This window comes from Chelmon rostratus, chromosome 6, assembly GCF_017976325.1.
Source record: "Chelmon rostratus isolate fCheRos1 chromosome 6, fCheRos1.pri, whole genome shotgun sequence".
NCBI lineage: Eukaryota > Metazoa > Chordata > Actinopteri > Chaetodontiformes > Chaetodontidae > Chelmon > Chelmon rostratus.
Window position 1 is genome coordinate 14,329,118 of NC_055663.1, and position 27,322 is coordinate 14,356,439.

General features: G+C 42.0%; 1 protein-coding gene across 2 annotated transcripts in view; it reads right to left on the minus strand.

The window, feature by feature from the left end:
* Positions 1 to 27,322, minus strand: part of LOC121607393 (voltage-dependent calcium channel subunit alpha-2/delta-1) — a 55,428-nt gene that overhangs the window by 11,418 nt on the left and 16,688 nt on the right. The window contains exons 4-24 of one of the 2 annotated variants that reach the window (XM_041938146.1): positions 23,266 to 23,325; positions 22,502 to 22,537; positions 21,436 to 21,565; positions 16,951 to 17,082; positions 15,885 to 15,954; positions 15,234 to 15,284; positions 14,883 to 14,982; positions 10,911 to 11,069; positions 9,733 to 9,837; positions 9,109 to 9,187; positions 8,378 to 8,427; positions 8,198 to 8,287; positions 7,992 to 8,066; positions 7,822 to 7,902; positions 7,413 to 7,487; positions 3,859 to 3,930; positions 3,506 to 3,577; positions 2,833 to 2,894; positions 2,277 to 2,353; positions 1,373 to 1,388; positions 746 to 750 (exon numbers count right to left, since the gene is read on the minus strand). In XM_041938146.1, the coding sequence (XP_041794080.1) occupies positions 746 to 750; positions 1,373 to 1,388; positions 2,277 to 2,353; positions 2,833 to 2,894; positions 3,506 to 3,577; positions 3,859 to 3,930; positions 7,413 to 7,487; positions 7,822 to 7,902; positions 7,992 to 8,066; positions 8,198 to 8,287; positions 8,378 to 8,427; positions 9,109 to 9,187; positions 9,733 to 9,837; positions 10,911 to 11,069; positions 14,883 to 14,982; positions 15,234 to 15,284; positions 15,885 to 15,954; positions 16,951 to 17,082; positions 21,436 to 21,565; positions 22,502 to 22,537; positions 23,266 to 23,325 (1,597 nt within the window). Of the gene's footprint in view, positions 1 to 745; positions 751 to 1,372; positions 1,389 to 2,267; positions 2,354 to 2,832; positions 2,895 to 3,505; positions 3,578 to 3,858; positions 3,931 to 7,412; positions 7,488 to 7,821; positions 7,903 to 7,991; positions 8,067 to 8,197; positions 8,288 to 8,377; positions 8,428 to 9,108; positions 9,188 to 9,732; positions 9,838 to 10,910; positions 11,070 to 14,882; positions 14,983 to 15,233; positions 15,285 to 15,884; positions 15,955 to 16,950; positions 17,083 to 21,435; positions 21,566 to 22,501; positions 22,538 to 23,265; positions 23,326 to 27,322 lie in introns of both variants that reach the window. The other variant, XM_041938145.1, reaches the window with a different exon arrangement.

The following is a 27,322-nucleotide window of genomic DNA, read 5'->3' on the forward strand; positions in this document are numbered from 1 at the left end:
ATATGCAGAAAATTGTAAATATTTCCCACAGTATGTAATAAAATACGACAATGCAACTGCAATGAAAGAATGTTGGATGTCACGGACAAACTTTATATATATATATATAGTTTGTCCGTGACATCCAACATTCTTTCATGTAAAACATTCTCAGGGAACTTTTTAGAAATGCAGGAAATGATCAGACTACAGCGCAGACATGCGAGGAAACAACACGTAAACATACACAAGTAACAAAGACAATTTCTTTCACTCTGTGCTTTGTCTTCCCTGGATCTGGATTTCATTTAGAGTACTGTCTGGTAATTCTTATCTCATAAATGACAGGACAGGCACCATTGGCCATCATTCACTGGTCTCTTAAAATGAAGACATTTTGGACATTGCCTTTAAAATATATTGAGTCTTGGTGCAGTCTGCGAAAAAAATTACTGAGCACGGAGTTTCCTCGGGGTCATGGAAATGTGGTGCACGATGAAACAATGTCCTTCACATAAAACATAACGGGCAGATTCATTGTCCCTCTGTCTCTATAGACTGGGAAGGGTGTCTCTATTTCCAATTGCTTTCCACACCATACATTCTCTCTCTTTTTTTCTTGCTCTTGACTTGTCTGTCACCATCTCTTCAACCCCAGCATTAGGTCATTTATTCGACGCATGCAGCATTCCCTTTATATGGATGCAACCCCCCCCCCCAAAAAAAACCCCAGCATGTTCATCCATCACGCCCTTGGCTAGAGGACCCTCCCTAATGTATTAGGAGGACAAGTGGCTGCAGGAACCACCTACTGCAGGAAAGTGGTAAGATGGATCGAGGTATTGGTGGTCTGGCTCCAGTGTGAAACACTATATGGCTGTACAGAGAACTTTAGAGTCCCAAACTCCCTGTCGGAGTAGGCTGTGGCAGCTAGGCATGGTGTGTTACTTTCTTTAACAGGCCTGTAAACGTTCTGACAGCCTTTATGGCACAGTGACAGACTCGTTATGGCAGAGAGGGAGTGATACAGGGGCCGAAACTCTCAGTCAAAATCACATCTGTTGGAATAACTGCACCATTAGCCGTTTATGCTTTGTGGCGTCACATCAAAGTTAAGAAAAATCCACTAAAGCCAGATGGTTATGTGCTGAATCCGGTGTTTTTCTGCTAATTATATCCCTTGATCAAAGCGACTATCCACCCATGCATCTGTAAAGTCATGATTAAGCCTTCATGCTTCAGAGTCTGCCCATCCATCTATCCATCCTTCCCTCCATCCATTGATCACTTCATCCATCCATTTATAATTATGCAAACACAGAGGACAAACATGCTTATGCAGGGGAAAAGCATCATGTGGCAAGAGGGAGACAGAGGACAGAACAGTGAATACTTGCCCCAGGAAGAAGCTGTAAAATGTCGGTGTGGGAGGAGAATGGAAAAGAATCATTTGCATCAGAATCAAAACACAAAGAATTGTATGGAGAGTAACAGTTGCAGGTACAGTATATGTGCATATTTGAATGAGTTTTGTCCTTGTGATTATTTGCTTTGCTCTGAGATGAGAAGCAGCCAGAGTGTACCATACAGCAAGGCAGCTTTGAGAGCACAGGGTGAAAAAAAAAAGCTGAAGAAGAAAAAGGGTGGTGGATTTAGCTGGAATAAAGAGAACGAGGAGAGGACAGGTTTACAGATTAGATAGAGAGAAAGAGAGAACTACTCAGAGTAAAGTCTGTCGACTAAACTAAAAATTTTGGAAAGAAAAGGTGGACTTAAGGACGGGGAGGTAGAGAGATGGATCTGGCCACTGAAACACAGTGCAAAGGGTGGAGTGAAGAAGAAAAAAAAAAACATTTGGTAGGAGAGGCGATAATGAGCAAGGAGAGGAGGTGTGGGAGGTTTCGTCTTCATCCAAGCCAGAAGGAGGGCCAGAAGAGGGGAGTGAAGAAGGAGAGGAGAGCAAAATGTAGACAAGATCAAAAGAGCCAGAGCTTGGGTTGGGTCTGGGAGAGGGAGAGCATGTGGATGAGTGTGTGTGGGAGTGCAGGGCGACTGACCAGTGGGTTACACTACAAAAGAAAAGCACAGTGGGGATCCGCTGATCTGAGCAGCAAATACAAAGGAGTGTTTGTGGTTCCAGCTAGGAACGAGTGATACATAGCAAGTGGTGATACTCAAGAGTACGACCCAAAGAAAGTATGCATGGGAGCTGCTGTGAGGCATCAGCAAAATCCAGCCTGACTGATTTGTTTGCACGCTGTTTTTCATGAGCACGAGCATGTGCATGCCATACTCACACATAGCTTGTTTCATGTCATCCCCCAGCTTAGCTTGAATGAAGTGTTCACTGTACTTAGGCAGAACAAGAGCCAGGCTGCAGAGAAGACAATCACAGTCACACTGACGACAGAATTTTGCGGTCGGGGGTCATTTGAGTGAATCATTTGTTTCAGGGAACTGGAGCTCTTCTGAGGTCCAATTCAAAGGTTGATTGAAAGCATGCAGTGTTTTCCAAAATGCTCTGTGGAGTGCTCTTAAATTCTTTAGTTACATGCCATTACAGGGAATTTCTATCTTCTATCACTCAAGAGGAAACTGCTAAAGGTTTCCATGTTTGTCAGAAACATGCTTTTCTGTATGTTCAATGACATGCAAAAGATTTCTCTTAAATGTATTTCCCATTAACCAAGCAGAGCCTGATGTTAGAAACAAGAGAGTGACCCCTGTTGGGTTAAGTAGTTTCCTCCCACAGCGAGAGTGCTCTCGACAGTTAGTGTCAGTGAAATGTATTAAGTGACAGGTTACTTGTAATAAACCGTAAAGAAATATTACAAGATTGCTGAGATGGCTCACCTGTAATCTGTTCCATTGACTTGTGCCCATGTGTAGGTCCTGACTCCTCTATCTATGTACCTCTGCCGAAGATGACACACAGGAACCAGCATTCAGAAGTGCTTTGTAATTGTAGTGGAAGTAATGCTCTTTTTGTACTGTTTATTATTCAGAAAACAATTCAGGACATTACCAGCATTTAGTTTAAATAGTAGAAATATCAGAAAATTGCAAATAAAAACTTTCACATAAAATCCAGGCAAAAAACAAGAAAGTCTGACACATAGCCAGCAGCTCATTAGTGTTTTCTCTCTATGTTTCTCTTCATTTTGTATTAGTGGACAGATATTCTCACTGGAAGATGACCTTAATTACTGCAGAACACACTGAACAATATCTTGTAGAACATGACAACTTTGAATCAGCTGATTACATTATTAGAGGCCTAGTGACAACAGTATATTTATATTAGTGTTCAAAGAAGTCTCCCTTCTTCCTTTATGGATAAAATGCTGCATGTATTATTTCAGCCCAAGTCCGTCTGATTTACAATATCTGAGAACATCCCTGCAGCATCTCTGCAGATTATGCAGCAGCAGATCAGAAGCATGATAGGAGACCTCTACAAAAGCATCAAAAGATCCCCAACATACTCTACTGTAACATGTTAAGCCCCTTCCAGGATTTCTCTTACCTCATCCTGAGTTTTCACCAGAGTGTGAATGGTACGTTCACCCGTCTCTCCATCAATCATCATTCTCCTGATCTATAGGGAAGAAACGGACATGTAGTTCTGTGTGATTCACTGCATATCAGCCGATCTGAAAGCATTCTGTCTCATAAGCTCATACTAACGAGTTAAAGACACTAAGTAAATCACTTGCAGGGACTGATCATGACAGTTTTATGAGGAGACACGAGACATCTGGCACCTGAATACCTGGCTGGATGTGTATGCACCTCTGTACCTTTGCATAAGTGTGTGTGTGTGTGAATGTGTGCCTGTGTGTATGAAGGGAGGGATTTCCATGTATGTGCACACTCTACCTCCACTTTGATGTCATTCTCCAGCTCAGCATCCAGGAAGTCAAGGGTAACAGGTTCCTGGAATTTAGGATTCTGCGGAAAGGATGATATTTCATTTCTTAAGCGTGACAAAATTTAAGAATACTACACACAAACAAATCTGGTAACACACCAGGATCTATGTGAACAAAACAAAGCAGAAGCCTTTATTTTAGGCTTAGCTTTTGGCCGGAAACAAACTTTATTTTCAAAAATCTAAAACCTGATGAGTTGATGGAGTAAAATGTTATAAAATGCGATGGATTATTATTCAAAGTCGGGTTCTTACTATGGCAATCAGCCATAGAGATGAATAGCCTGCATCTTACTGCCACAGCATTCAAAAGCAAATAGTGGATTTTAATCATTTGAGCCACAATGTTCTTTTGTATTCAATTCAGGAGCAATGCCAATCACTTTTTTAAACACATGAATCCAATCAATTCCATGGTATAAAGAATAGAGGGTCCCATATGGCAGCGTTTTGACAACATATCTGTGACACCAGACGCAGCTGAATCAGATTTGATGCAAAGTGACACTGGACCCTATTAATGTCCTCTCTTAAAAACCCTATACGTCTGAGTGGCTTTATGGTGGTATAAAATGGTAGCAGTAATCTAGTGCTTCTCTATAAAACAGCAGTACATGGAATCTGATACCAGTGTGTCCTCCACAGCGTTTGTTCACTCTCGAGATGTGGGGTGAGAGCACGCAGCGCTGTTTTCTACATAGTTTCTTGTTTTTATGTTGACATATGCAAGCATAGGCTCTGAAAGCCAGTCATTATGCACTCAAACTTTGAAGGAAGCAAGAAAATGAGGGGGGAAAAAAGGTTTGAATGAATCAGTATGGACAGTACAGACAAGAGAAGCAATAAACTCAAAAATGCTCAAAAATACTCAATCAATTAAATGGCACGAGTTGAGTTCCTTACATTTGACGGTAAGTGAAATGAAACGGAGCAGCAAAGGAAGACGATTAAGACGAAGCATCTCAACATGAAAATGAGAAAAGAAAGAATAAAAGATCAAGAGGTAAAACACTGGGCGATAACAGAATGAAACATCAAACATGCACAAGAAAGACAGAAGAGAGCATGAAAAGTACGAGAATGGGAACAGCAAAAGTTAAAAAGATCAAATGAGGGATAAGGAGCGAGAAAAGAAGAGCAGCAAGATTAAAAAGAAAGGATGCGAGAGTGAGAGGATGTCAGCCGAGATTTGTTGAGGTGAGCTGGGGTGTGGGATCAAAATAAAAATACGGCTGCAACTGGGGAGATTTGTGTGATGAATATAAAATATGTACAAACATAATACAAACACAGAGAGAGCCGCTGCTGAGACAGAGAGAGATGAGGCATGGGAAATGTTCAAAGGGCCCAAGGTCACCATCAGCATTCACACAATCTCCCATTTGGGCTGATTCAATGAGACAAAGAGTGATTGACGGGTGCCCTCCAAGCCTTACACACACACACACACACAATGCAGAGGGTTGGCGAGAAAAAAATAATAATAACAATGCTACAATCTCGTTCTTCTTGAATGCTACATTAAACTGAGATAATTCTAACTAAGGTTACTCTCAGCTGACATTGGTTTTTATATATTCGTATACATATACATAAGATAGCTCCAATTCTAAAATCAAAGTGCAACAGGAATGTATACATGGATACATGGAAAAACAGGCAACATCTGTAAGAACAGAGTTGAACAACTTGTTTATTGGTACAAAATAATTGTTCTCTACAAAACTAAAACTCAAAACAAGCACTTTTTTCAGTAAGCCCAATCCTTTGTAACTATTTGAGTATTTTGATTAGTTAAAGGTATATCATCAAATGTCCTTCATGTAGGTACGAGCTATGGAGGTGACTGATAAATCACCAGGATTTGTCATTTTTGTTCTCTCAGAATCAACCCTGTCACCAATTATGCTCATGTGCACAATGACAACACATACACATCACACACGTAGCTTTTTATAAACCACTATAAGCAACAGGAGAATGTACTACTGCTTCTGTTTGGGGGAAATCAGACATAGGACAGTAGATCACATAAAAGAGGCATAACGTCCCCTGCAAAAAGCTGTCACTATATCTGTTGAAAGCTATATCTATGGGAGTACAGAATGGAACGCTTTACATCGCTACTTTCAGGAACTACTTCTGCAATCTACAGGATTTTTTGCTTCGTCTCACCTCGTGAAAAGTGACAGCATACTTATTATTGAGCCTGAGCTTCCTGCTACGAATCCTTTTCTAGGAAAATTATGAAAAGATGCACAGTCATGCACTTCATTTGAAAATGGCATTGTGTGTGTGCGTGCATGCATGTGTATGGGTGTGTGTGTGTGTGCATGTGTGTGTGAAGATTAATGCAGAAGGACGTAAACATATAGACATAATCGACTGAACAAACCCTTAACTTTTTTTCTTTTTAATATAGACCATTTTTTTCCGAATTGTCTCTGCGCGAGTAACATGTCTCTTCATGTAACTCCAAGGAGCCTTGAGTCATAGCTACAGCATATACTAATCCTTGATTTATTGTGCTTTGACATGTACATTACACACACCAATAAAACCTATTAAACTGAGAATTAAAATGATTGGATCCATAAGTGCTTGTCTTGATGTATTAGATTGTGGAGAGTTGTGGGTTGATGGATGGGACGTCCATCCTCATGGATCGACTGTTTCAGATCCATGGAGGTGCCGCTCTGAACATCATGTCCGCAAGCACAGAGCTCAGTCCTGGGCAGCGCATGGTCACCATGCAGCCTGCCAGAACCCGTTTACCTCGTGCTGAAGGTGGAGGTTAGGGTCGCATCTTAAAACCTGCTGGTGGCTTGAAATGATGCTGCATTTATTCAAGTTGTCGTAACACTACTCAGGGCATTTGGCTTGTCAGGAAAGGAAGCATAAAATCGATGTAGTTTTGTTGGAGTTGTTGGATATTTCTTTCATATTTCAACTGCTTAAAATTATTAAGAAATAAAAAAAAATGTTCAATGAATTGAATTGGCTAAAAGTAAGCTGAAAGAACAGTAAAGACTAGCTTTCCCCCAAAAAACCAACAAAAAACATATTAATCAGCGTAAGAAAAAACAAACAGCAGTAGCATGATATAGTCCCATGGTGGAACAAGCTAAATTATGTTCTGTGGTGTACTACTTTCACTTTAGAACACATTATCTCCATTATAAGACACGGTGCCTCCTCTTATCCTTCATTCTCAAACATATATGCCAGTTCGCTGCCAAGTCTACATATCTTTTTTATCTCGCATGGTAATGAGTGACCTTCTCGCCGACATCTGAGAACTGATGATATCAAGTCACACTCTAAATGGGGAATGAATTCTTTTCATGAAGATTGATGAGGTGACAGCACATGGAAAAGTTTGAAAAGAGCCTGCACCATCTGCTAGCCTGCATATTATTCAACCACGTGGAAGAGTCAGACTATAATATAATGCTTGGAGACGTGAGCAACGTAAAGCGACGCGTAGGGCCAGATGCCTTACCTTTGGCTGCAGATTGGGGTGCAGCAGGACGTATCCATTGGGATCGATGGCGAAGTAGTATCCATTTGGACCAATCTGAAGGAAAAGATGGACAGAGGAGAGGGACGTTCAATTTTGTGTCCAGAAAAACACACGATGCCAGTGCATGTGAGTATAATGGCAAAAAAATTGTTAATGACTGTTAACGAAGTGGCCAAAAAAAGTCTAACATGCTGTAATTAATGATAAGGACATTTTTTATTTGCAGATTATATTATATAGACGTTACATTTCTAATGGGATCACATCACTTGTTAACTGCACCAGAGTGAGAAAACAGTACAAGTTCTTCAAAAGTGAGCAAGTCACAAGCCTCAGTTTGACAAATGTGTTTGTCTGTGAATCTGTCAGCGTGAAGTGTTAAACTCACTGTGAAGCGTGGCGTGAGCTTCTTGATGTCGTCCAGAGACACGTCGATCCCCATCACGCCAAGAATCAGCTGATTCTGGTGCTGAGAGAAAAGGATGAGGTAAACATGCACTCATCAGATTGCTGCTACTGCTGAATCGTCACTCAAGGCGTGCTCGAGCTTTTGTTTACCTCGCCGTTCCTGTCATCTCTGGTCTTGGTTTTGTTGAAGACAGGTAGCGTCCCAGTGATGACCAGACCCAGTTCCTGATGGAGGGTCAAGCAAAAGAGCTATTCAACTCAGGAATGTTATCCTGCTAAAATCAACATGGCACAAACAGTATTTCTGTGTCATTTAACTTGGAAAAATTAATTATAAGACACAGAAGGTGTCATACCAGAGCATCGAGGTACACATTAGTCCACTGGACTTGTTTGGCCTGTTTATCTGCCAGAACCATCGGTCTTCCAAGGACATCCAGGTACTCCTACATCGAATAACATATTTTCCTGATTAATGCTTCCGTGCCAACACAATGTTAAGCGCTTAATGACAAACATGTAAATCACACTCCAACCTGTGTGTTGATTCGGATGGCTCCGATGGACGGAATCTCATAGAAGTAACCTGCATAAATTAGAAGACACAATCATTTAACAGAAACCTAATAGAACAAACAGCCTCAAAGCAAGGAGCGAACGGCACAGCCTGCAATTCTACAGTGACATCGTGACTCTCTGCTCAGACGCAGAAAGACACAAGCCAACTGATATCCAGAGTTTAAGCCGGTGCAGGTGTGATGGGATTCTTTGCTGATTCACGTTCACATTTTCCATACAGCTGCATTCCTCCACAGGCAGATTAAAGTGCAGTCATAGCTGTTTGAGCCCTTAATGCTTTTTCAGCATTCGGCCACAGACATTTCAGCAGGACAGATGACAGAGAGGTTTGAAGGTAGCTCCTCCATTCTTTTTACTTGTATGTATGTGTTTCATACCACCTGAGTAGCTTGAAACAAAGTATAAAATGGATTTGAAATCACCAGGTCTAGTCCAGTCTTAATCTACAGATGTGTGTCATGATCTATGCTGTACTATCTATCCATACATTTTGTGCAATACTGTTTTGCATATTTTTATTTTCTGTGCAATAGTAGTAACACTATTTATTATTATTTTTAATCTGAAGGCATCTTACATTGTTCGTTTTCCACAGCTATTGTTCTCTATCTCTGCTGCTATTTTTCTTCCCGCTGCTACACATGCTGCTGTAATGCCAAAAGTTTTATCTTATCTTATCTTATCTTACCTTTATTGGAGCAGGCCATCCACTGAATGGGTCCTTTATCATAGTTGTGCTGTCCCACGGAGAAGGTGAAGATCCTCACCTGGAGCAAATTCAATTTAACGACACCTCTCAATAGGTCAATAAATAAATACATACTTACATACAGTACATACATATGGTAGGATAAATGATATATTTTTCTCATTTCTCTTTAATATTAATTTCAATCAAAACAATCAAGAAGAAAACAATCTATCAGTCGTGTGTTAACATCTTATGATGTTGTCATAATGTATTTTAGATGTAGATATAGGCAAGATGTATCATACATGTTCTGCCTAAAAGAAATGCTCAACTGTTTGTGCTGTTTTGATAATGATGTGTGTACAACATGCTCATATCCTCAGTGTGTGTGTGTGTGTGTGTGTGAGTGTGTGTGTGTGGGTCTTTGTTTCACACTTTATGCAGGAAATCTAATCTGCCTTCTGCATAAACCTTTGGGTTGTGAGGAAATGCACACGGAAGTCGCAGCCCAAAGGGAGCTTCAAAAAGCTGAGTCTCAGAAAAACTACAACAGGAGCACATCCAGTCAGATAAAATCAGACAGTATGTGTGTGCGTTGTGTTTTGTGTGTCATCAGCGTACCTTTTTATCAGCATTGTACTTGTCCAGTATGGCCTGAGCTCTCTCCTCTCCTCCATCAGTAAACAGCATGATGATCTTGTTGCAGTTTGCTCTGCTCACATTTGTCTAGTCAAAGGAAAGCATGGAGATTTTGTGATTAAAGTGCAGTTTTTTTCTTTTTCACCCAGATAGAGGCAGGACATAATGAGAACACTTTTGTTTAGTCTGCTGGTCTCATCCTTCTCTGGCCTAAATAAAGATATCAGCTCACAGCGTCATAAACTTTGGCGTGCATGATGCTTTGATCGTCGTCTGGGGTCATCTTCAGGTCAAAAGTTAATCAACACTCATTAACAATCTCATACATCATCAACAAAAAACGGTTTGCAGCAATATTATGCTGTAAATATGCGTGGCCCCATGAGGATGAACCCAATTATCTTCGGTGACCTCAAGAACTTTGCTTTGCTTTACTTTGCAGTCTGTTCTTTTTAAAGATTTGGGGGTATTTCTGCTTTATTGATAGGGTCAGCTGGAGAGAGAGCCGTGAAGACCTGCAGCAAGGAGCCCTGGATGGAACTGAACCCGGTAAGCTGGACTCAGCCTTGACACTTGGTAAGCTACTGGGGCAGCCCAGAACTTTCCTTTTATCTCCATCTCAGACATATTCATGCTCCTAAGGGATAAAACCTTCAGATGAGATGATTTGGAAGAGCCAACAGTGCCACCCCAGTCAAACTATTGGGTGTTCAGAACTTTGCAGCTTCTAGAAACTGCTAGCAAGGCTTCAGACTTAGTAGTGTTAGCAGTTCCTGTAAAACTCCTAATTATGTCACATATCCTCCACTATTGCATCAGTGTAATTCTGTGGGAGACCAAGTTCAGACTGTAACACACATAAAACTTTAAGCAGCACTGTCAAATAACCCACATGAGGATAATGCTTCAGGGTGGTTTCAGGGTGGTCATTCATTTGTGACAGTCTAATATTTTCTTCATTGTCTGGAGAGCTGAGTCGAGGTAACACATTCAACCAGCAGATGGCAGTGAAAGACAATGCTCTGCTGCTGCTGAAACTATGGCGGCATCAGAGGTGACATTCATCCAAAACTTGCTTTAAGCCTCGTCTGCTCTCAGTTACAGCTTAAAAGAGACAAAATTGTTTCCTCATCAACAAAAAAGAGAAACTTTTATCTTACTGCAGAGAGCTGCTCAAACGCAAACTCAAAGCCTTTGGTGTAGTTTGTAATTCCTTTGGCTGTGATGTTCTGCACCGCGTCCTTCAGCAGCTTCTTGTTCCTCACGTTGGCCTGAACCAGATGGTCGAAACACGCCGTCTTCTTCACCCTGGTGTTAAACTGGAAAACAGAGGAGCGGAGTTGCGACCTACAAATTATTCATACGGATACAACATGTGTGCACCTCAAACAAATGATACAAATGCAGCACGCACACACAAACACTCCCACCTGGCCTTGGCTGTTATCAAGCAGAGGTAAACAGACACATTCATCAAGCCCCACTAATTGCTTCACATCCTCAGAGCTCAACGATTCGGTACCCATGGAAACAAGATTCTGCTATATAAGAACAAGGTTAGGCAGCAACACCATCTTTTTTTTTTTTTTTAAGGGTGAGACCTTCTCATTTCCACACCTCAGCACACATATGCACGAACACACACTCCGCCTAACAGTAACCAAAAGCCTGCCTCATTCACACTGAACTGTGCTCCAAGTCTAACCGATTTCCATTGTTAAATATCTGAGCGGAAGCTTTTAGATTGTCCAGGATTGAACAGAAAGGACAGGCTCAAAAAGCGCTCAATGACAATAGGCACACACGACAGAATAAAGTACGTGACAGAACAGAATATATAATGTTGGTATAGGAAGGACGCGGGACAGCAGTGTAGTAAACCAGCACAGCTATTGTGTTGCAGAACTCTTCTAAAACAATACTGCACCTCATCGATCTCAACTAATCAATGTGTCTCTGTGAGATGGCCAATAGTGAGGCTGAAAACACTGATCTACACAGACAAGCAAGGAGGCAACAAGAGCCCTGACTGTATGTGTGTGTGAGTGTGTGTTTTTCCAATGAGCCTGATGGCCTTGAAGTCCCTTTCACATTGACAATAACAGACATACACATCTCTTTTGGACTGAAAGGCAAAATGACGACGGCTGTGACAAAAAGGCTGGATCAAAGCGACAGCACGTAAACACACACAAACTCACACACACACACACAAGTTCACATATTGCCCCCGTTGAGCAGTTGGGGATCTTATCACATAATCTATTAAAAGGAGAAGTGAGGAAGGTGAGACGGGAATGTGGGAGGGTGAGGAGCAGAAAGTGACAGGAAAAGGACAGAAAAAGAGAGGGGGGAGGTGTGAATACAGGATTTGAAAGCACATATAGAAAAATAATGAGCTCATGTAGTGTACATATGTGGCACATCAATCACATTCTGATTTGAAATATACTATTTTGGTAGATAAGACCATTGTGATACACATGGAAATAATAAAACCATTGTGTAATTCCTGATAAAACACATTCTTGCTTTGTAAGTTAACGTTATTGGCCTTGCATGCAAATGAATACAATCTACCACAAATTCCACTGTTCCCTTGTGATCCTATTACAACAGCTCTTGTGTGCGTGTGTGATGGTCCAGGCCTTGGGAATGGATTAGTGATGACACAAGAGAGAAGCTAATCGTCAAGCCCTAATCCCGCTGGACTCTCTGCTACCCTGGCTTGGTGCTCCGGCTTGCCCACTGGACTGACGCTGGCTAACAGCACTGACACCGGCTAACACGGCTGAACAGGCTGGATAAAAGTGACGGAGGCTCAGTGAGGCGGGAGGGTAAGGGAGAGCGAGAACACGAGTGAGAGAAAAAAAGGGGAAAAAAAACCCAAAGAGGATGAGGACAGAGAGGGAAAGAATGAGCGGAGAGGAACAGCCATCAGCATTCTTCTGACCTACCGCAGCTGTCGAGGAAGTGTGCGAGCATCTTCCATGACCAAATGCCAACTTAGTCCCTGGGCTACTCTTAATGAGGAAGGATTTATGGGTAATATCAGAGATTAATGATTTAGTGTCAGGTTACAACACCCTCAGGCCCAGACATAGGGCGCTGTGCATGTGTGTGTGTGTGTGGGTGTGTATGAGTAAGTGAGTCAGTGACAGAGAGAAACAGACAGAGAGACGATGACAGAGAAAAAGACTTATGAGTTTCGGCGAGGCAATTAATGGACACCAAGTTACATCGCTACGATGTGAAAATGTGGCAACATTGCTAAGAAAAACCAAGATGAAGCACAAAACACAAGCTATCACATGATCACACAGATTGCAGACAAAACCCCTAGGTTAACCAAATTTATTTGGAAAGAAAAGTGAACATTAGCTATGTGTATCCTCCCCTGTTGTCCATATATGGTCACTTCTGGCTCCAAAAAATCAAGATGTAATGACCATAATGCTAAACTCAAGGCTTCAAAACGGAACATCACAAACCTTAGGGTGATAAACCAAGCATGTCGTTCTAACAGTGGATTTCCATTAATGTATGTATTAATTAGTAAGGATAATTTCAAAAGTATAAATATGGAAAATCATAATAAGAATAATCATATAGTATAATAAAACAAATATATAAACTTTAATGAAAGATACGTATTATAATGTTGTTTTTGCGACTCTCTCATCCTTTTTGGCCGCTCCAAGCACCGGAATCGTAACAGCATGGATAGACGTGCATCAAAATCCACGTCAGCCTCACTGAGGGCGAGTTTGGGCTTTGAGAGAGCGCCAAACAACGAACTGTCAAGGAAAGGGGCGCGCTGGATTTATACACAAGGCAAATTACAAAACGGTATGCGACACAATAATCACTTCATCTTGTTTATCTTGTTTTCATAATTAAAAAATAAATAAATATTACAATTGAAAATAAAATTCTAATTGCCCAGCAGCACCTGAACACATCCATGGATGGCTTGCACGGTCCTCCGACCTCTAATGCATTTCAACCACAGCACTATACTTACAGATTGTAGGAAAACATTTCAAACAAATGAAAAAAGTTGCACGTCAGGACTGTGTTGAACTTTTTGAACTAATCTCACTCCATCTCACTTTCTTGACACACACGCACACACAAACACACACACTCTGAGCTCTCCGACAGTTTTCGATAATTGCACATCTTTGCAGAATCACAAGCCCACCGTGAAACAGAATACATTGTGCCCAAGACAAAGGGTCCCTGGAGAGAGGAAACAGAGTCTGAATGGCTGTTTTTGTGGAAGGAAAACGAAGACAGCACCAATCTCTATAAAGACCCATCTCAATAAACACCTCCACAGGCACCCATCTACGCATCACACAGTCTCCTGATTGGCTCTTTCGGAGTGTAATCACAGGCGTGGAAGGCCTAGAATAGATGGTCAGAGAATGAAAAGGTGGAGGGAAGTGATCGGTGGGCGAGAAAAGTAAAAATGAAGGGAGAGAAAGTGGGGGCAGTGAAAGGAGGAAAGTTGCGCCATTGTATATAGTAGAGGGGAGGCGAGCAGCGTGCAGGGAGATCATGCACTGACACAAAGAGATGAATCGAGGTATAAGGTGAAATGTTGAGACTCAGTGATGAAAGGAAAGAGTGATGGAGAGATCAAGAGGGTGATGAATGAGTGTTTCCTAGCGTTCACTCCAGTCAGAGGTGCAACTTTAATTCCTTTAGGAGCGGTGGTAAAGGACACACATGCACACACACACACGTACACACCTATGGGTAAGGAGGTGGGGTGGGGGCATGTAGGGCAGGGTTTTAATCCTGTACACCAAATAGAGCAGTGGGTATTTCATTAAAGGTCTGTTTCAGGGTGGCCAGACCTGAGAGAAATCCATATTTCATTACTTGTCATCCATCTCTCTGTCTGTCTTGTGTGTGTGTGTGTGTGTGTGTGGCCGTGTGTTGTGTACGTGTGGACAAGTCTTCATGTGTGTATCTGCATTCAAATACATCTGATGCGCACATTCTGAATCCGTCCATTACTTGTCCCCTTTCTCAGCGAGCGCCACCCCCCCCACACACACCCGTCGCCTAAGCACAAACAGAGCGCCCAACGTTCAGCAAGTGGAGGGCTTGATCATACTCACATAAACCACGTTGACGTAGTCGTCATCAGACAGAGTCTCCAGCATCTCGCTGACGGAGGTCCTGATCAGTTTGAGAGTCAAGCCAGACACGCTCCCACTTCTGCAGCAGCAACAACAACAACAAAAATAAATAAATAATAATAATAATAATGAGCACCTGACAGCTTCTCACTGCAATCTGTCAGCTCAGTTATTGTCCTGTGAGATTTTACGCAGTGTAATTAGAAATGCTTCTGCTTTGGGAAATGCATTGCATTATGTGGCAAATCTAGGAAGGCGTGTATTATAGTCAGGGGAAATCATGACTGATGTGAGATGGTTATGGATCAATGAGGTTGTAAAGTCACTCACGCATCCACGAGGATTAGCATATCTTTGGGTGAGGCAGCTCCTTGAATGTACCTGGATGGGCATTAATTAACGAAAGACAAGCTGGTCTGAGGCACAATAACTCTGACCAACGATTTACACAATAACTTACTTTGATCACAATATTACTGATACACTTCCTGCACTTACTATAACCCAGATTCCGAAAAATAGGGAGGCTGTGTAAAACATAAATAAAAAAAGAATGTGATAATTTGCTAATCCTTTTTGACATATACTCAATTTGAAACAGCACAAAGACAATATATTTAATGTTTTGCATCCTCAACTTCATTGATTTCTGTAAATGTCTGCTTATTCTGAATTTGATGCAACAACATGTTTCAAACAAGTTGAGACAGGAGCAACAAAAGACTGGGAAAGTTGTGGACTGCATTTTGTTTTTATTTATGTTTTACACAACGTCCTAACTTTTTGGAATAGGGGTCATACAATTAGAAGAAACATTTCTCTTCATAAACACCAACAATCAAATGACCTATGAAGAAATTACATAACAGTAAACAATCATAAATACACCTAAATGCATAATCATTTTAATTTTGGGTTTGAATTCTGACCTACATTGACTGAATGTTATGCCTCTTGCAGTTTTTCTAGCAGCTTTCTTACCATGGCCTCCTGCGGACGTCATACAGGTCGATTTTACTGGGGGTCTTACGAGCATCCATCCAGGGAGAGGCTTCAGGAGGAGATGAGATGTGTGTTTTTAATATTGTTTTCATAATTAAAGAGAATAAACCACTAATTCCTATTTTGGATTATTTTCAGACTGTAAGTGTTGATCTGCAAATATCAGGCAATAAGCACTGTCATATTCAGCCTAGCAGCGTCTATTTGCTGTCAGTCACATTGTGCAGTTAAGAAACGACACATTTTGGGAGGTTCTAAAAAAGAAATCTCACATTTGTTCCATAATGACAGTCAGCTTGTGGGACAGAATCCTACATTTCTGACACCATCAACATTATAACATGTATAATTCTGGCTAAAATTATTCATGAAGAGGTAAACAGCAGAAAGAATATTCATCTGAGAGATAAAGCACAGTGCACCGGATCCACTTGCTTTAACAAAAATCGGCTGCTTTCTACCTGTACGCTATTAGTGAGGGACACCATGAAAACAAGCCCGTACCAGGGTTTGTGACTGCTTATCATGCATGCTAAGAGGTAAAAAAAAAAAAAAAAAAAAGGAACAAAGAGGAATAAATTCAGGGCCAATGAAAATTCATGAATATTAGACATAAACTTTTCCCATAAAGCTATACAGAGTCTATAATGACAGGGAATCTCATGAATAGAAATGGCTTGGCAGAGAAAACACTCACGGCAGAGAGCAACACTGGAGTAATGCCTTTAAACATAGTATGACACTATCTGCGGCTCCACATATAAAATCAGGACAAGTTGAGCAATGGGGATTATTTATTGCGCCTCTGCTGAGTGAGATATGAACAAAGCAGACTTGTGTATATGTTCCCTGGCTGTTTTTAGTCATGATTAAAGGCCACATGCTGTATGTTAAGTCAACCAAATAATACACAGCTTCAGTGTGACATTAACAGAAACACAAACAATTTAAGAGGCCAAATAATCGGTCAGGGACCTCTATGATAAATGGCAGGCATTTTTATTTACTGTTGTTATTTATTTATCTTTTTTTTTTTTTTTTTTACCTGGGTAGTAACGAGCCAAGCCTGTAGCGCTACCAAACACCTGCCAGAGAAGGGTCGGGTCATCCTCTCTGTTCTTCCTGAACACTTCCTCCAGTGCCTCCGTCCAGTTCAGCTCATTCAGCACAATGGTGGCTAGAAATCCACACATACACAAACACGTACATGTCAAAACGCAACAAAGACGGACATATCTTTAACACCCAAAAAAAATATATAGTACATTCCTGCGGTCAGATCTTGATTTTCCACAACTTGTGTGAATTTGTGCATGTCTGTGCGTGTATTCTATAACGATCAAAGGATGTAGCAGTGTAGGTAAGCAAGTCATTGTAGACAAAGACATGCGGACATCCCAGATTAGAACATTCATTAAGATTCACATGCACAAGCTCACTCAGTGTCAGCCTACTCACCCAGCGGGACGCAGGAGCAAATATTAGGCCAGCACACCCAGCCAATGCCGGTATTTAGCAAAAAATACTGAGGAATGGCTTTTTGGCAAGTAATGGGTTTACACTGATAAAAATCAAACTGTGTTTAATTATGCCTCAAACACCCGATGTGTGTGCAAGCGTGTCTGCTTGTATGTGTGCATGCGTGCGTGTGATTGATAGTGTGTGTTGTGAGAGGCAACAGGCATTATGGATGTAATGACACAGCACCCAGACAGCTCAGAGCCACATAACACTCACTATGATGGATGGAGACACACCACACGCTGCCCCAACTCTACCCATGCTCTGAATCTCTGCTGTGTCTTCCTTTCCCTTCCTTGGTTGTCCTCTCTTTCTTTACACTAATATAGTCGTGTATATATGCTTTTATGTGTACATCTACGTGTGTGTGTGCATATGTGTGAGGTAGATTGGTGTCCTGTATTGAGTGTGACGTGGCCCATTGATGTGCAAAGCAAACACTGTTCATTTGCATGCATGCCTCTGGAGGGCTGAGTTAATGAAGCCTTGGTTGCCAGGAGTGCACATTTTTTTATTATAGAAAGAGAGAGAGCATGCAGCATGCGTGCACAGTAATGTATTACCCTCATTAAGTGTAGGATTTTAAAGGGAAAGGGAGAGAAAGTCACCGCCACCGCCCTTGTTAGATAATGAGAAAATTACAAACTGCATGTGTGATTTTCCAGTGAAGACGGACGGATGAAGTAGGCCTAGGTTGATAGCGATCTTCATGCAGGCCCACCCATACCTATTTAGACTTGGCGAAATAGCTAGGTATAAACACACGGGAGATACACGCATACACACATCCTCTAGGCTAATACAGTGCTAAATAAGCAAACCAAAACCAGAAGTAATATGTTGCTTTTTAATGTGTTCATTGGTTTTGGAGTACTCCTGACTTAGCCATCATATTTATTAAGCTGTTTCATAAGGGATACAGCATCCCCTAGTCGCCCATATTGCCACTGACACTAATGAATTCCCAGGCTGCACTCTGCATGGCTTTGATGCCACGCCGAATCTACACCCAGTGATGACTTCATCTCAGCAGGATATCAGGGGTGCAATTTAATTCACGAATGCAACATAGATTAGCTTTTTTTAAACATTAAAGACTACATTATTTTTCACTGTCATAATTAAGGGTAAGTAGTACATCCACCCATACACTCCATCATCGTGTACTTTTTCTCTTGAAAAGAACACTATAGCTCAACTAAAGAAAAGTCACTCTGATGAGAGGTGACAGTGAGAGTCAGCAGAAAGTTTCAAAGAAGGAATACTTTAACAATTTGGGGAATTACTCGATTTACCTTTTTGTCAAGAGTAAGACGAGAAGATCAATACCACTATTATGTCTTTACACTAACTCGAGCCCATTTGCTTAGCCTAGCACAAAGACAGGAAACAGGGGAGAACCTGGCTCTGCCCAAATGTAACAAAATCCTCTCTGTCTGTCTCTCTGAGTGCTGCCGCCTCTCTTGTCAGCTGTTTTATCCTGTGTCTGTTGAAGAGAAAAAACGCTGGCTAGCTAGCACGCCATCCTGAAGATGAGGGATATCATATGTTTCAAAATGATTTATTTATCTGTGTCTTGCCCTGAGGCGTCATATATATTGTATACATACATTTTCAGCTTCTGTATTCAAAAGCAACGCAGCTGAATTTAACCATTTCCTTTTCTTTGTGCGTATCTCTCTCTCACACTCTGTCCTTCACTGGACCAACAGATGCGGCTTTTGCGATCTGCCTGTCATCTGAACGTTTCCTATCCTACGCTGGTCTCACACACGTAACGTGCCGCTGCCTATAGAAGGTGATTTCATAAACTTGCCTCCCACTATACCCAGAAAATCCAATTTTCTCCAGCTGCGCAAAGGCTATTCCTGGAACATTTATAGGGTGGAGATCAAATTGGAGAACCGAAATCCCAATAACGTCAATAACGTATGCCTTCTCCAGGCATAGAAAATACACACTCCTGCATGTTTGCTCATATCTGACACAGTGAGTGAGACACACATATGAGTGTGTGCATGCTCACAGGCACACAAATGTTACTTGCTGTTCATCTGGGGACTCTTCTTTGAATACAGTCATTCCTTAGCCTCCTTTCATTAGAGCTACATGTCCTATCTTGACCCTAACCCTAACCCTTAGCTAAACTAATTCTAACCTAAATCCTAAAACCTTGTCTCAGCCTCAAAATAAACTTGCAGGGACTAGCTTCCCAGTCCCAATAACAGAGATTGTGGCACAATACCTGAGAGAGCTACTAGCTTTGGGTCCTCACACACACACCTATAGTTTCTTTTATCTCGCTCTGATCAGACGTCAGCCCTGGATAGGTCCCAGAAGCTCAGTGTATCTATGCATACTCATTACAGGCTACCAATAAACAGCATCCTTGAGAGAAAGGGAGTGTGAGGAGTCATGGCACACAGCCCAGATTATGGCCAGAGAGGTGTCTTGGGAAAAAAATGACAAAGTCACAATGAGTTCAAAAGCATGCTAATAAACCAGGCATGCACTTTTGCAGATAACAGACCCCGACAACAGTGTGCGCCCATCGCAATCCCTCACTTCTGCCCCCTGTGTTCGGGGTCAGCGGAAAGGTGAAGTGTGTAACCTTGGGGCCAGACGGTTCCCCAGCAGGCTGAGGGCCATGCAGAGGACGTCACTCCACTCTGCTGTCCCTCCAAGTCACTGCTGACGCACCACATCCCACGACACGCTACTGAGTGAATATCCAAACACGTACACACACACACACAGATACCCAGTCTCACACAGCTACTGATAATAATACACGAGCACAAGCCAAGTAGTAACAGTGGAGCCTGCTGGTTACAGAAACTATCCTGTAATTGGACTCGTGTTCAAAGCCATCATGAAGCATTTGCCCTGCTGAAGTATCTTTGAGCAAGGCACTGAACACTGTATTGCTCACTCCTTCAGCAGTACATCACCCAAGAGTGTAAAATGTAAAAATAGAAGAAAAGAAAGCCCTTATAATACATAATTCAGACCAGAGTTAAGATATTCAACAGACCATCCTTAAGTCATTGACATTCAACTTGAGCTGTGCTAATGTCAGAGTGACTCTGGAGAATCAAATTATTCTGAACCACTCAAGGTAAATGTCACGGCTTGATGAGGAAATGATCAGAAATGTACTTTTAGGACAAACAGGGCAAATACACTCTGCAACAGATATGTTTCATCATAATCTTAAATCAATGCCGAGCAGCTCAAATGCAGCTGATGACATGAAGCATACACAGGGCCATGAGACGGATACTGGCCCAGATTGTATTTAACAATGAAATATTGTTCCTTGGCTGCAAAAATGCTGGATGGATGGAGACATCACACTGCTTTATTTTAGCTTTGGTGTTACAGTTTAATAATCACGCAGGGATGTAGTTCAGGGAAAAACATTTAGCCACCTTATTTGATTTCACAGTCACTAGCATTAACAGTGAGTATAACTAAATATACATCTCCAAATAAACCTTCTACTCCCGGAGGATGTAGAAAACGTGCAGTAAGTAAAAAAATACAGCCAAGTATAGCACATATTAAATGTGATCACAGGGAAGAATTCACATCAATCAAACTTTTTATTTATGATTATGCTTCAGAGCTATTAACTCAAAGCCTCGGGACACATGAAAAGGTTGAATCAAAAGAGTCATTAAGAAAATCTTTGCTCAAATTAATAAAAAAAAAAGAAAAAAAACCCCAAAATGAATGGTTCATGTTAGAGCTTTGTTCAGACAAAGCCTTTAAGCAGACATCAATTCATTCCAGTAAGAACGCTCTGCTCATTAAGGACGTACAGCTAACCAAGAGACAGTATAGCACAGGAGAAGATCCTATTATGCTGTATCACTTTTTTTAAACCATCATTTAGCCACGGGCCAATTTGCTAGAGGCACAATCTGTAAACGACATTTCATAATGGGTTGGTGTGTCAGCCGTATCCATGGTTACCACTCGGGTTCGCGCGTGCGTGTGTACTCACAGCCATCATAGATGTCAGTGGGAATGTGGACAGCCGTGTGGTTGTGATCAGTCAAACGTTTAAATGATGGGTCCTCTTTAAAGTCTGGGCGTATCCTGTATTTCCTTCCCTCTGTCTCATTTGCATCCAGCTGAGAGAGAAAAAAGATGCAGACAGTAATGCTGACCGGAGGTTTAAGACGTCATACAAAGCCTCTTTATTCTATTTGCTGAAGCATCATTGCATGCATGAAACAGTTTGTGGGTTTATTTAAAAGCACAGCGCCTCAAAGACACTCTGGCTATACATCCTCATCAACTCCCGTCTGATGTGATAATGTCATCGCTGCATTTTTCACATCCTCCCAGCTCGTTTAAGAAAATATAGCATCACCGACTGTATGCTTCACGATATCTTGCTTTTTCTCTTTTTTTTATCATTTTCACTGGGGAGAAGTAGCAGGAGACAGACAGATTGTCGGTGGCCCTTGTGGAGATTTATAACTCCTACCGTGCATTCACCAATTTACATCAATGAGAGCAGTGCAGACAGGGAGATATATGAAGAAACGCATGATGAGAAATGGAGGAAAGAATGCAGGGTGGAGCGGGAGCAAGGTGGTGAGTAGAGAGAGAGAGACAAAAAGCAAGAGGGGGGGAGGGAAAAGGAGCGTGAACAGTTACTTCCTAATAAAGCAACAGTGTAGCCAGCTCATACATCTCATCTGTCAATTAGAGGAGAAACATGGCAGAAACCTCTTCACCTGAGAAGGGGTGGGAGGAGGGATGACGGAGGGGAAGCTACTCTGGAAGAAAAGGCTGGAGAGGAGGCAAAATAGGGAGGGATTGCAGCAAAAGGCTGAGGCAAGGGTGAAAAAAATAAGCCATGAATGTGGTGAATAAGAAAAGGAAAATGGAGGAGAGGAGGGAAGACGAGGAGGTGAAAGGGAGGACAAGGAAGAGAAAGGGTGCAGTGTAGCAAAAGCATATTACTTCCCATGTCTGTGTGTGACCTGTGTGTTTGCAGGGGCTAAAATGGAAGCAGAGCAAATACACGGAAGGAAAAAAAAAAGAAAAAGCATGCTCACATTGTCCTTTGCGTTGTAGTAGGCGATTTCATCATCCTGTAAACAAGTCACACAGAAGCGCAAATATCATTTTGTGGCTGCTTTAGGGTGTTGCACAAAGAAGTGTAACATTTATGTAATCATGAAACGCCTGCTCCATTTCTAAACAGTTCTTTATTTTGTTGGCAGACAACTCCATCAGTAAATTCTTCAGTTTTATGTTAATGAAGACACTGGTCCTTGCTACCGATCGAATGAATACTGTATGAGTTAAGCTGAGTGTGCAGAGTGTTCCTCTTTTTACATCTGTGTCTGTGCGCCTACAGCCATTTGCAATGCTCCAGGGAAGCATTTCCCTGCCATTGAGAAAGCAATATAGCAATTCACTGCTTATGTCTGTGACTCGTACTTTTCATGACCACCTTTACTCTGGCTTATAACTGTCGGCCACTGTCGTTCTTAGAAAGCAGAGTATCTGTCATCTGAAATGAGGGGCATAAAGTGTCATAACACAGTGTATGATGTGCAATAAACCTATTTACTAATGGAGCTGTAATCACCGCTAACGACACACAGACGCAAACAGATTAAACCTATTCAAACAATAAAACTAATTTATGGCCAGTAAATCCAGACTATGTGACCATTAATGTTTGTGTGTGTGCATTTCCCTGTGTTTTACCCACATACAGATACACATAAAACATGAAACACATGCTGTATAATGAATGTGTGTATGCAGGTGTCAGTGTGTGTGTGCCTGTGTTTTTGTTTCCCTCTGTTACCTCAAACTCGTCTTTCCACTGATACTCCATCTGGAAGTTCTCAGCAGCTGTGGCCAGTTTCTGGGGAGTGAAATATGACAGGGATTTAGATTGGAAACCGCACAAGGTATGCCTCCTTCACAGCGTCAGTCTAATTATAGAAAACCCGAGCAAAAAGAGAGCATGTTAAAAAGCAGGATGGAGACCATCCCAGAGACGGAGAAATGATTAGGATCTGCCTCACAGGGCTATCGCTGTTTCACAGCACTGTCCGCTAAAGGCCACACTACAGAGGGCCATACTGTCAGAATGAAAATGTTGTATTGTAGGAGAGGTGTGTGTGTGTGTGTGTGTGTGTGTGTGTGTGTGTGTGTGTGTGTGTGTGTGTGTGTGTGTGAGAGAGAGAGAGAGAGAGAGGGCACACAAGAGAGAGAATGAAGAGAAATGGGGGAATGGGGGAGTAAGGAATGGCAGAACACTGAATAAAGTCAAGTGCAAATAGATTACCAACTGAGTGGCTGTCAATCAAATTGGATACAACTAAATAACAGGGGGATATAAATGTAATTAACCTCACCTTTGCTTTACACATCTCTCTGACATGCACACACACACTCACACTGAGAAGCGATGGAGAACAGCAGAGAGAGGAGTACATTTATCGCACAGTTACACAGTAAAGGCAATAAAAAGGGCAAGCACAAACTAAACAGCTCATATTTATCAAACTGGGAACTAATGGTTGCCTTAACTGCTCTGCAGACATCCAGGGAAGTATTTATTTATTACTGAAGCATCATGAGTTTAGAATTGCTCCTCAAATTGTGTGAGGATGCTGTGATATTTTGACATTGCTTTCCAATTGCACAATACATTCAAAGCCTCAACAGGCTTTCTTTATGATCTTCACAGTTTGATTCCATCTTTCCTTTGTGGGGAAATGAGGTCAAAACTGAGAACAACACTAACAAGAACACTATGACACATAGAAAATGTTGGAGGCAGAGAGAGATCTGATTTCTGCATTTCACAGTTGATGTGTGAACTAATTAAACAGTTTCATACATTTTTAAAGATTTTGCTCAAATTCCACCACTACTGCTTAGCGCATTGAGACGAGGTAAAGGGTAAGAATAAAAGAACAGTGGGATCCAAAGGAAGGCAGCGGGCAGAGAAACAAACACACACTGACACTCTTCCACAAGACTGTGTATATGTTCGCCCAGGTAAATCCACACAGATCAAACCTTAGCCCGGCCCTGGCCTGCCCTTCTCCAACTGTACTGACTAATGACAACCCTGTGGAGGAAAGGATTGCCCTTAAATAAACCCAGCTGTCTGACTTCCTTCACAACAGCATGGTTACCATAGCCTCAGAGAAGCTCCACTCAGGGAAGTATTTTAAATGAACTGAAGCAATTAGAATTGATTAACTTCAAGTGTATTTATAGCTGAATCTCTGTCTGATATCCATCTGCCAGACTTCGCAAGAAGGAAAGCCTAACATCAGGCATGTCGGATTTGTGCATGAGCAATAACTGGACGAGATGTTTATAGTATGTCATTCTGTGCTTTTACTGAGCACGGGTATGAATGTGTACGTGTGTGCCTATGACCATGTGTCTGCTGTCGGCAATGGTTCCATTCTTGATCAACAGTCCCATCCCTTTGGCCTCCAGTCCCGGGCTCTGTTCCAGACCTGTCTCCACCTCCTCTGCACTGCCTGTCAGAAGCTAAATATACACCCCATCTGAACCATAAACAAACACACAGACACACACGCCAGCACGAAATAGTGATCATGAAGTTATTACGCACCAAGTAACCGTGTACAAAAATAGCAAGCTCCATCACCGCATCAAGCACTGAATCATGTGTTTTCAATTGGGAAACTGTGCCCATCAAATGCTCGAGGCTGACGCTTGCTTTCACCAGGCACCGACGGTGTTCAAACTGTTTGAGTGATCTGGAGGTCAACATCTCAATCGAGAGCTCTATTTAAAGTTCAACAATTTTATGAGCAATCTGTAATTTGAAATCGTGTGCTGGTCATGCATGCCTCTGTGCCGCTGGTACCTGTGCACAAACAAGATCTAACCCTGCAAAAACAAGTGTCACTACAAGAATGCTTAACCAGTGTTTAACTGTGCATTCAGAGGTTTTAACAAAAAAAATATGGGCGGCAAATCCAGGGGAACCGGATGGTTGTGCAATGTCTCAGTATTTCCTGATTAATAATTAAACTCAGTGACACCTCAGCTGCACCTACGGTTTGGGAACGCTCCAAACAAAATCCTGGCTCCCCATATTTTCATTCCGCGAGTGTTCCATGAAAAAAGAAAAGAAAGGATTGAAAGCTGTAATAACGTCCCACCTGAGGGAGAACAGGAGCGGCGGTTCACATCCATGCTGAAAAAGCCAAGTGCAGGAGGTCTTGTCATTAGGTTAATGTCTGCTAATGTCACTGTAACGTCACATCATGTTAATGTCACACCACTGAGCTAACTAAGCTTCGCTCCTGCATAAATCCAGACCATCTCTCAAAATATGTTCAATTTGCTAAACGCATATGTGTATAGTCTATATAGTATAGCATTGCTTGAACATATGGATATTGATTACAGATCTCCCTTTTGGTCCTTGCAGCATGATGCATGTGATATGATACATGAGTATAAGCAACAGCTGCTCAATACTTGATACATCATGCATCATACTCCAGCAATTTGTGTGACAGTAATGGAAAATGTGGGACTACAGTATTTTGTATCAATATACTCCTCTCCCCTTACACACTTCCTGTATGTGAACATGCACATGCAAATCTGCACATACACACACACACACACACACATACACATACACACCTCCTAAGAGAGCAGACCGACAGGGTTGTTAAAAATTCATGACAGGGCTTTGACGAGGCTCCTCTCCCCTCTGAGAGCTACGGAGAAGGGTGGGGAGGGGTGCGTGAGGAAAGATACCTAATTATCCTTCTCTTTTCGCCTCTTTTTTCTCTGTATCCCTCTCTACCTCTCTTTGTCAAACACATACACAAAGAGAGGTTATCAGGCTACCCAAAGAAAGCAATGCCACAATCAAATACTACAGAGCCTTGGCTTGATGAGGCCGCTCTCTGAGTGACAGCTAACCTCTCTAAACTGGCATAACAGTTCATTATAGAGCTGCTGCAAGTTGCAGTTGCTGACAATTGATTAGAAGCCTGTGTTGCTCTGCTGAAACACACAAATTTAACACTACAATGGTTTAGTTAATGGGAGTGCATAACACACTCCCCATAGATTTAACTGCTCATTAGTCCCCCTCTCACTTATTGTGGTATGGATGCCCCACCTCCACACCATAATGAGTTCACTCTGTCACTAGTCGACCTCTGGAGACCTGAGGAGAGCCACTGCTCCCCTGCAGCCTTAATGGGGAAAGAGGAATACATGGGCCCAAAGAGACTCAGAGCTGCATCTATGGATTTGGGGAAGTGAAATGTTTTATGGAATGAGGTGCTTCAGTGGCAAATAGAGGAGGAATTGTAAGAATCATGAAATCTAATACCAGGGGGGAAAAATGTCCAATACTATATGCAGGCAGCATTGCTGATACATGTTGGTTGGCTATATCTTAATCCCAGTTGAACATATAAATGGCCTAATGATGACCACAGCAACGGTTGTGCCTATCAATATTCCAACAGCCAAATAGGACACATAAAATGATATTTTTCATTTCATGCACCTTCCACTCTCCATGCACACCTGATGTATGAGATCATTACACTGCAGCCACAGTGAGCAGAGAAACGTTTGGAGCTGGCCTGAGTGTTGGATGGCAGTGGAGTCCTATCTGCTCGCCCCACAGAGGGAAATTTCTGCCCTTTTCGCACCAGTCTTAGTTGTCATTCTGCCAGGGCAGCCCAGCAGCCCACCATGCATTTAGTGAGAAAGCAGAGCACAGCTTAAAGGATAGACAGGGTAGATGAGACAGGCTCTGCTAAACCTCACAGACTCTCCCAGACTCCCTGTGTGTGTGTGTGTGTGTGTGTGTGTGTGTGTGTGTGTGTGTG